At 36.5% G+C, this 10,556-nt stretch overlaps 1 protein-coding gene across 1 annotated transcript in view; it reads right to left on the minus strand.

Moving 5' to 3' along the window:
* Positions 1–10,502, minus strand: part of LOC140157484 (ATP-binding cassette sub-family F member 3-like) — a 30,084-nt gene extending 19,582 nt beyond the window's left edge. The window contains exons 1-9 of the mRNA XM_072180689.1: positions 10,427–10,502; positions 8,087–8,234; positions 7,192–7,265; positions 6,137–6,195; positions 5,119–5,213; positions 3,781–3,903; positions 3,038–3,142; positions 2,003–2,164; positions 855–944 (exon numbers count right to left, since the gene is read on the minus strand). Coding sequence (XP_072036790.1) covers positions 855–944; positions 2,003–2,164; positions 3,038–3,142; positions 3,781–3,903; positions 5,119–5,213; positions 6,137–6,195; positions 7,192–7,265; positions 8,087–8,234; positions 10,427–10,499 — 929 coding nt within the window. The 5' untranslated portion in view covers positions 10,500–10,502. The remainder of the gene's footprint in view (positions 1–854; positions 945–2,002; positions 2,165–3,037; positions 3,143–3,780; positions 3,904–5,118; positions 5,214–6,136; positions 6,196–7,191; positions 7,266–8,086; positions 8,235–10,426) is intronic.
* Between the last annotated feature and the right edge of the window lie 54 nt (positions 10,503–10,556).

A 10,556-nucleotide genomic window follows, 5' to 3' on the forward strand; every position in this document is an offset into this window, starting at 1 on the left:
TCGTGCATCTATCGTCTCATATAACAGGCGACATCATTATTTTAGCGTAAAACAACTCGGCTCCGCCCGTTGTTTTACTTAAAATAATGATGTCGCCTCGTGTTATATGAGACGATAGATGCACTCCAGCTGCTAAAAACAATACCTTTATTCTCTAAACATAACACGGTTCAGCATGTGCGGGTTGAAGCAATACATTTACGCACTATTTGAACCAATCAGAGGCACAGGAATAATCAATTCTAAGCCCTAGATAATTTCTTGTAAAATGTAGAATTGAATATGATTAAAATTTGGTATATTTATAATTAATATTTTTATTTGAAGTGTTTAAGAATGAGAATAAAGATATTGTTAATAGCCATGAATCTATCATCTTACATATAATGGGCAACATCATTAGTTTTGGCATAAACCAAATCTGCCTCATTGTTCTACTTAAAATAATGATGTCCTCTGTGTTATATGAGATGATAGATGCCCATTTTATTTTGTTCCATCACAGTGCAACCCCCTTCAGGGTTATGTATTGATAAAGAATATATAAAATATATATGTTGGGTGCATTGAAATTCATCATTTGAACTACAACAAATTTCATATCTAGTCTAGTCTGCTCTGCGTGCTTGCCATAGACTTTAACATAAAAAGTCAAAGTTTTGATATATTTTCTCAAAACATCAAGAGCTATCTTAAGAACAACTGAACCAATACTAGGCTTGTTTGTACTAGTTTTAATGCATTTTTCTTGCTGATTCCAAATATGGTCATGAAAATTTACAATTCTGACATTTTTTAAACTTTTCGTCTGCAGTTGACAGCCGCGTGGAGAGAATTAACCTGTAATGACTTACTTTGCTGGGGCTTTATCTGCTTCAATTTCTTCTAATTTGGCATACACCTGTGTTAACCTTGTACCGATTGCAGGATCAGCTGACCCAGGACTGTAAAAAGAAAACCAAACAGACAAAATAAGATACGGCAAAACACAGCAAAAACTTTTTACGATAATGTCACAACCACATAATATATGTACATTATATGTATTCTCATATTTTTTTCTGTTAAGCGATGAAAAAAAATAACCCTGTTTTACAGGTCAGGGGACACAGATTTTCTGCTTTTGAGATTTTTACTTAGTTGTATACATGAAAAATCAGCCATTTGTTGGCGAAAAGTGGACTGAGTTTGACAGAAAATGTTGTATGCATGTAAAATCAGCTGTTTTGGATAAAAAGTAGATTTATTTTGACTGAAAAAAAAACATGTGCAAAACGAATGGAAAAATTGCAAAAATTATTTACATATTTTGGTGATTTTTAGAGTCATATGCAAAAAAAACACCAAGAAAACAACCCAAACCAACCAATGTTACTTGAAAGGTCCATCTGCATGTAGAACAGTTGTTTTTTTCATTGCCTTATTTACAATTGAGAGATTTGCTACTTGCCTTACTTGTTTTGTAAATTTATTTCAACAGTTTTGCTTTTGTAACATAATATGTTACAGGGAAAGAGATTCTGCCCTGGAATCGAACCCAGGACCTTAGGTTTGCGAGACCTGCACCTTACCACAGGAGCTTCCAAGAGTTAGGCAACTGAAAATTTGATATATAAAATTCTATTAACTCCACAGTCCATTGTTCAAAATCGTGCACTGTGATTTGTCCAAACATGTCATGTGAGGGTACATTATTCTGCAAATAACGTGCCCTGGGATCCATTTCACTAAACTTTTAACCCTTCGTAACTCAAGTAACCATTCGTAAAGTTACAAATACCCAATACTAGACGTAATTTTACAAAGGGTTCCTGTAGTAAATCTCTATTACTTACGAAGGGTACCGTTTGTAAGTTTGGTGAAATGGAACTTATGACTCGTCGTAAGTACGAACGATTTTGAGATTTACAAAGCTTCGTAAAGTTGAGTGAAATGGACCCCTGATTAGTCTAACTATAATATTGTACACTAACCCTTATCATCCCCAACTCAAGTAACTCACCTGGTAGCATGTACTAATTCAGTGAGATGTTTTTCTTCTTTAATTAACGCCTCTCTTGTTTCATCACATTCCAACACACTGTCTACAGCTATCGTGTCATCACCTATGACCTCTTGTTCCACATGTAATACCGTGATGTGAGACTGGATTCTTAATTCACGTCTGCAAAAAAAACCCCAAATATATGTACATATGTGACCATCCACCACAACTGAGCCCGGATGTCTCCAGTGCCACTATTGAGATATGCTCCATTGAACTTAACAATAAACAATAGGAAACAAAGGATTTATTGACTGTTTTATTGATTTTTCACTACTTAAATGTCAAGTACTATAGACATGATATACATCATTTTAAAGCTAATTTCAAGCAGAATATTTTGGTTGAATATCTCAAAAATGATGATTGTCGACTTTAGGGCTCAGTTGTGCTGGATGGTCACATATTTATCTATTTATAGTCAAATAATATAAGGTGTGCCTTTTTTTAATTGCTAATTGGGGAAAAAAAAGATGATTACCATACGTGTCTTGTCTGATTCATGGAATGTGCAATTCCAGTTGAAATCCATACATCCTCTATGAAAGACATGCCCTCAATCTCCCACACTGGGAGCATGAATTTCAAATGGGGTTTCCTGAATGGGTGACTCCATTTGAAATCTACACCCCTGGTGTGGTAGATTAAGGTCATGTCTTCCATAGGGGGTGTATGGATTTCAACTGGAATAGCCCAACGTTTCTTCCTTGTGACCATTATGCGATATGTTAACCCCATTGACACTATCAGCCTATTTTTCGGCCTCAAAGAACTATTTTGATTGGTTATAAAGAGGACTATATCATGCATTAAGCCAATCAAAGATATGGTAATTATAAGAATAGTCAGTAGGGCTGAAAGGGATTAACTTAAAATTGCTAAGAGATCTAAAAGCTCTATTTTGATTGGCTACTCAGATGATTACATCATGTAATGAACCAATCAAGGGCACTGTAAGAAAGACAGTAGTGCCCATGGGGTTAATGCACTTACAATGATATCATTTTGAGCAATGTACTCTTGCCAACACCATTCCTACCGACAAGTCCATATCTCCTACCAAATGACAGCAATAGATTAGCTTCCTTTAGAAGTACTCTGAAAAAATAAAATAAAATAAAGTGGAATCAAAACAGTTTGATCAAATACTCTTTATATTTTACATAAAAGTAGTTTTTAATTTATATAAAAGTAGTTTTTTATTTTACATGAAGTTGTTTTTATTTTACATAAAAAGTAATTTTAATTTTAATCAAAAAATGGTTTTTATTTTACATGAAAGTAGTTTTTAATTGACATAAAAGTTGTAAAATATAATCAAATTGACTGACTCTACCTCCTGAAGATATTCTGTAGACAAGCAAACAATTCTTTGTTGTTGTTTTTTGCCTAACCAAGGCATGCCTCTGCACAGCACAGTACACATTTGTTTTAATAGATAAGCAAACAAAATATAGGATTCTTCTCATGCATGGATGAACAACAACAAAAAAGCACCTCTAATTTTGGACTGCAGATACTTTTTGTTTAAATCTACAATACATTGTAGAAAAATTCAACTTCATTATTTTCATCCAAGGAGAGAAAATCAAAACAGCGATGCTAAGGATAGAAAACCTTAGCAAAAGAACATAGAACACAAACTAAAGAACACCGCTGGCCCAAGGTTTATACAAATGTATAGGGTGTGCACAAATTGGGGTCAAAGGTCATGTAGGGGTTTTGAAAACACTTACTTTTCACCAAAAGCAACATCAAAGTTCTCAATTCTGATGTCTGTTGACCTATTACCACCACCTGATTCCTCCATTTTGAGTTCCTTCCTGTTGGTTGCTTGACTTGCTGTAGCTGTGATAAGTCTGAAATATAATAATGATACACTGCATTGAGATCTGATACTAAAGTTACAGATCACATCATCACCTTGAAAGATATTGCTGATGAAATCCATACATATCCATATGGAAGACATGACCTTAATCTTCCCCGCAGGGAGTGTGAATTTCAAATGGAGTTACCCATTCAAGCAACCCCATTTGACATTCACACTCCCAGAAGAACACACACTATCAACTTGAAAGAATTGGATATGCCAGATGAAATCCATATGTGACATGATCAAGGGGAATGAGTCACATGTCAACCCTGGTTGAAAATGAGTTTTACATGTTACTAAATAGGACATTTAGAGCTTTCTGAAACTGAAAACCCCATGTTGATATGACTTTTCTTTGCAAAGTTACATCAATTTAACAATCGCTGAAAACAATACAAAACAAAACAATTTTAACACTTTCTTTGCCAATATCTCAAAATCAATATTAGCGACATCCGACTCATTTCCTTTGATCGTGTCACATATATCCCTATGGAAGACATGACCTTAATCTTCCATTGAGGGAGTGTGAATTTCAAATGGAATCACTCACTCAGTCCACAGGAGGTGTATGTTTTTCAACTAAAATAGCCCTATCTCTAACTTAGCAAAAATAAATGAGGTATATTGACTGCGATATTGATATAGCACCTGTTTTAACAAAATCACAGCACTTGATATTTATTCCACTGCCAGTAGGATAAATCATTCTGTTTGGTTACCTATAAGTCCTTTCCCAATTTCAGAAATCTCGGTCTGCGCATGCACTAAATTCTTTCCTTGGGAGATAAACATTGAGGACTCGCTACAGTATTTCAATGCGGGTGAACTTCACACTTTGTAAGAAACACTTCCTACATGTATGAGTGTTTTTTAAATTGTTGGGTCTTGATATCTTCTGTACACTTGCATAAGACAATTAATGAAAGTATATGAGCTAGCTAGAAACTGCTAAGAGTGAAAACAGGAAAGTAAAATCACGGGGAATCCCTTTCAGGTGCGGTTCATCACATGCATCATCAACGGAGGAGGTTTGGCTGTCATCTCTCTGAAATTGCGCCTGTGTGGATTGCGTTTTGCTCAAGGATGCAACATGTTGGCCCTGACAGGGTTCGAACCGCCAACCTTGTGATCATAATTCGAATGCTCCAACCACTTTGACACCTTCGTAAAGGTAAGAATCTCCTCATCTACTTACCCATTCTGTCTGACAGGAGCATCTTTCTGTGATTTCTTTTCCTGTTTCAATTTCAGTTTGGCTTCTGCCTTTTCTAATTTCTTTTTGTCAACAACCTGTCAAAGAAAAGAGAAATGTTGTGATTAGGTTCAACACTTAAAGGGGCATTGGTCTATTCCAGTTGCAATCCATACACCCCCTATGGAAGACATGATCTTTATATCCCACACAAGGAGTGTTGACTACAAATTGAGTAAAGCATTTGTGACACGATCAAGGGAAATGAGTCGGATGTCCCTAATATTGATTTTGAGATATTGGCAAAGAAGGTGTCAAAATTCTTTTGTTTTATATTGTTTTCAGCGATTGATAAATTGACGTAACTTCGCAAAGAAAAGTTATATCAACAAGAGGTTTTCAGTTTCTGAAAGCTCTAAATGTCCTCTTTAGAAACATATTTAAAACTCATTTTCGACCAGGGTCGACATGTGACTCATTCCCCTTGATCATGTCACATTTGGGTAATCCAATTCAAATTCACACTCCCTGTGGAGATTAGAGGCATGTCTTCATAGGGGGGTATGTGGATATCAACTAGAAAAGCCCATTAACAGCAGTAGCATAGCCAGGATTTTTTTTTTTTCAGAGGGGGCTAAGGGGAAGCAAGGGGAAGGAGGTGACTTGGGGGGGAGGGGGGTTTGACGAAAATGGTCCAAAAAGGGTGGGCAAAATGTTTCACAAGCTGCCCCTCCCCCCGGATAATTCACTTCAAGATGTGGTACATTTGTAATTAATAATGAAAAAACAAATGACAGTTGCAATAACATGCCCATTTTGTGACAATCATCAGATCTGATAATTTCTGTTAGCCCTTTCACACTACTCAAACATGTAGGTTTGTTGGTATACTGTCTAACGGGCTTGTTTGGGACTAGTTTGTGTAAAAATTGTGTTGTTTAAAACTGTATCTCAAGCATTTTACCAACCATCCCTATTGTTATGACATCACTGGTAAAAAAACAATGGACACATTATTTACCGTAACATTATCTGCTGTTACCAACCAGATATTTGTGTCATCGTTGGCTGCTTCTTCAGCTGAAAGTAAACAAGTGTACAACAAATATAAGTGTAAGTTAGTTTGTCAGGTGGTGGTAGAATTGGGCTATTCTATTTAGAATCCACACTACCCCTGTGGGAGATTTTGGAAATATCTTCCACAGGAGTAGTATGAATTTCAAATGGAATTAACACATTAAAAAGGTAGCTCCATTTGAATGCTTAGTGGACGATTCAGGTTGAATCTCTCTCAGAGGGAGAGTGAGTTTCAAATGGAGCTGCTAATGTGTTCCATTTATAATTCCTACTCCCCCTGTGGAAGATATATCTAAAATCTCCCACAGGGGTAGTGTGGATTTTAAATGGATTAGCCCAATTTCTCACATGCACTTCCAGCCTATCTGATCACCCAGCAATGGGCACTTAAAAGATTCAAACATTTCATAAATTACATTTTCATGGCCATATTTGGAATCTGCATAAAACTGCATTAAAATAAGTACAAACAAGTCCACCAGTATTGGTTCAGTGGTTTTTGAGACAATTCTTGATATTTTCATAAAATATCTTGACACTTGGATTTTATGTGTTGAAACCTATAGCAAGCATACATACACCTTTCTTTGCGCTCGCTCATCTATCAAATATTTAGAGAATAAACGATAGGAATTTTGGTTTTTGCAATCCTCTACCGTGTGATAGACGACAGCGCCGGTATCCACTACGATTCTTAGTCAGTTAATTATTGTTTTGATAACTTAAACTAGTTTTATTTAGGAAAAAATAACTCCCCTTATTCTAAAATGAACAAAACCTGTTTACAAATTCAGTTGCACGTAGTGCGTTGCGTATTACGCACTACGCTTACACCACGCTTCTTACACGCAGCTAGTGCGCACCTCGACAAGTGCGTTCCGTAACGACGTGACCATATTCTTTACCATGTGATAGACTACATTTCAGAACTAATGAAATTCAACGCTTACAAGCTAAACCACAGCCACTGACTAAGAATTATAGTTGTTTTATTCTTACCTTCTTCTTGTACTTTTTGACCCAGGTGGACTGGTGCATCAAGTTTGGTCACTGAACTCTGGCTTGTACTATCTCTGTTATAATGGGACACAAAAGATCAATGTCAGTGATAGAATCAGTAGGAATCACACAGGTTTTGTATTTTTTTTTTACAACCAAAATTTGGACAACAACCTTCAGGAGAGTTTCATATGTCATGGTCGACATACTTCTCCAGAGAGATTGATACCATCATCCTCTCTGTTGGTGGTAAAACAACTCCATCCCCTGGATTCACAAAAGAGGACCTACCGCCATGAATAGAGACGAGGGGGCCTACCATTTAAGTCATATGGATGGCCCTCTAATCAAGAACATAATGGGATGGAGCTGTTTTACCACAAACAAAAACAATGATGGGATACCAATTCACCAGCGAAGTGGTTACATTATCCTTGTTAACTGGATCACACACCTTTTGGATTGGTAGCACATGCCATAGACTTTGTGTTGCGATCATTTTGATCGTGGTGCAGAACTAAAAAGCGTGATCCAGTTGACATAGTGATAATTGGATTACATGTAACACTTCGCTGGCGAATGAAGAACTATGTGCCAGTCATGACATACAAAACTATCAGGTCTGTCTGTGTCTTAACTCAAAATGTTGGTTTTGTAAGATGAAGAAGTCTGAAAATATACATTGGGCCATTCCAGTTGAATTCCACACACCCCCTATGGAAGATATGACATTAATCTCCCACACAGGGGGTGTAGGATTCAAATTTAGTCACTCATTCAGGTAACCCGTTTAAAAATTCACACTCCCTTTTAGGAAGATTAAAGTAATGTCTTCCATGGGGTGTATGGATTTCAACTGGAATAGCTCATTAATTTTATGCTGTCTATAACTCACACTGAGTTGAGTGTCCTGAGCAGTTGATCGCAGACTCCTCGTATTTCTTGCTCATCTTTGTCTGCAGCTACCTCATGCAGCATTCCTCCCACTGCCTCATAAACATCATCCGTGTTCTCAAACTCATCCCCTTCTGTGTCAAGTACACCTGCAAATCAAGTCAAAGTGCATTTTAATAAAAATTCCTTTAAAAAAGGAATGGGACAACCAATTGGAGCTTTGATGTGCTGAAATGTAACCGTTTGGGTAAAATTATCTTCTTTATAACAAATATATGTAATGACCAAAACTTGTCTCGGTGGTAGAGCTCTAGCTCGCTTCTCATAGAACTACTGTGGCTCTATAGTCAACAAGGTCAAGGGGTCAATGCAGGGGAAACTATTAGTTTTCAAGATCTGCAAATTAACACAATATATATGATGCGATCAAGCAAAATGAGTCTGATGTCTATCAAAATCCATGACATGAGCTATTCTCAGAGCTTTATTTTGCTGAAAAACCCATCATAACTAGACATAAGGTTCCAGAGTTATGGCCATTTTGGTGTTGCTCAGAACAATAAAATACAAAAGAAATTGAATATATACTATTATGGGTTATACAATGTATCTGAAATGAAAATCATTATTCCTGACATCTGACTCATTTTGCTTGAACGCATCACATATATTATGTGCTAGCAGCTTGCAAGGCAATTTAGTTGCTTGTAAAGATGAATTAAAATGTTGGTTTTTTATTTAAATTATTTTTAAAGCAATAGTGATAAGTGGTGTATCATGTGTTAGTTATGCATCACATTAAGATATAAATATCAGAATTAAGCAGACAAAATTGAAAGTTTCATATTTTTTTTTGGTGGGGGGGTGGGCAAGGGGTCATTCCCCCACCCTGGGGGGAGTGGGTGTTTATTTTTTACAAAATGTAGTTACCGTACTATTAATTATTATTATTTGGTGCTGCTGGAATAACTTAAGAGGTAAAGGTATAGACCACCCATTTTTTTTTTTTTCATTTTTTAATTTTTCTTGAAAATTTAATATTAAAATCATTTACAATTTATTGTATTACAAGCGGTGGTGTAGTCAAGAAGAACAGCTGCCCACCCCCCTTTTGCGTAACTATGGACAAATGGTGTGTAAATTTGAAGCAAGAGTTCTTGAGTAACCGACGTCTCAAACAGGGTCTTAGCTAGAAATTGAGGGTTGCCCGTCATTTGAATAAAATTGCCTGTCCTAATTTCCAGACATCTATAGCCCATTGGGGGTTCAAAAAGTTCAAATATGTGCTTATATGGCCTTGTTATACAAATTGGGTCTACTAAAAAGGTCAATTAGCTTCTCAAAACATACAATTTATAATAGCATCTGTCAAAGGCATTAATTTTGCCCGTCCCAGGAGCAAACTCCCCATCTAAAAAATGACGGCCAGACGGGTAGCTAGCTAAGACCCTGGTCTCAAATTAGTCTGAATAATCAGACCCAGAACAAAATATTAATTTCTGACATGATCCTGTTCTGGGTCTGAACTGTTTCCATATGAAATCTTGATGGAAAATTGGACAATAGAAGCACATGGTTCTACGTGACAGCTTTTTAATCCCTATTCATGTTACGTGAATCACGCTATTGTGGACCACCCTTCTGATACTTGAGTGTTTGGACAAGCGGAACGGTCTTTTGTCTACCTCTCTGTTTGTAAACAAACCAGGAGGTCGAAATCGTCCTCCTCGCCGAATCACGAAAGTCAGTGTGAGTGTAATAGACGGCACTTAGTCTCAAATGACTTCACAATGTATGCCATTTTTTGCAAAGTGGATTTCGACTTAGTTTATCTTGACAAGTCCATCAAGAGCCTTTACTTTTTACTTCTAATTGATTTGATTTATACAATGCCAGGATCCAAAAGTTAGACTTTCTCAATCTCAACAATATCATGATTCTACATGTTCTATAGGCTTTAGTATAGCATGATAGATGACTATGACTCTATAATGTGGTTTCGTCGGTAATGGTGATGTGAGCTGCTGCAACACATCTAAAATAAACCAACTTTAATTTCAATTACTGGCCATATATCAAAGATCATATTTGGAAGAGAAGAAAAATCACCTTTTCATTGGCATTGCCTTACACATGCATGACATGTACATGATCATGATGAGTAAACTATTGCACAACACAAAACACATTTGATTCACACGCACAGGAAATGCAGTAGGTATTTTTTTACTGTTCCCGCGCTCATTTTGTCACTTAAATTGAATCGATTGAGCATAAAAATAAACACCGTGACAAACAAACCACTTACAAACCTTTCTATGAATACCAATCTTATATTTACCTGTCACATATTCGAGTAAATCACTGTCAATTTCAGGAAATGCCGACGTAAGAATCTCACTGTGCGCGGCCATATTGGATTTTAATGGTCAATTTCATTTTTCAGACAGGGGTGGGGTATTTAATCTCAA

The sequence above is a fragment of the Amphiura filiformis genome, chromosome 7, assembly GCF_039555335.1.
Source record: "Amphiura filiformis chromosome 7, Afil_fr2py, whole genome shotgun sequence".
NCBI classification, from domain to species: Eukaryota; Metazoa; Echinodermata; class Ophiuroidea; order Amphilepidida; family Amphiuridae; genus Amphiura; species Amphiura filiformis.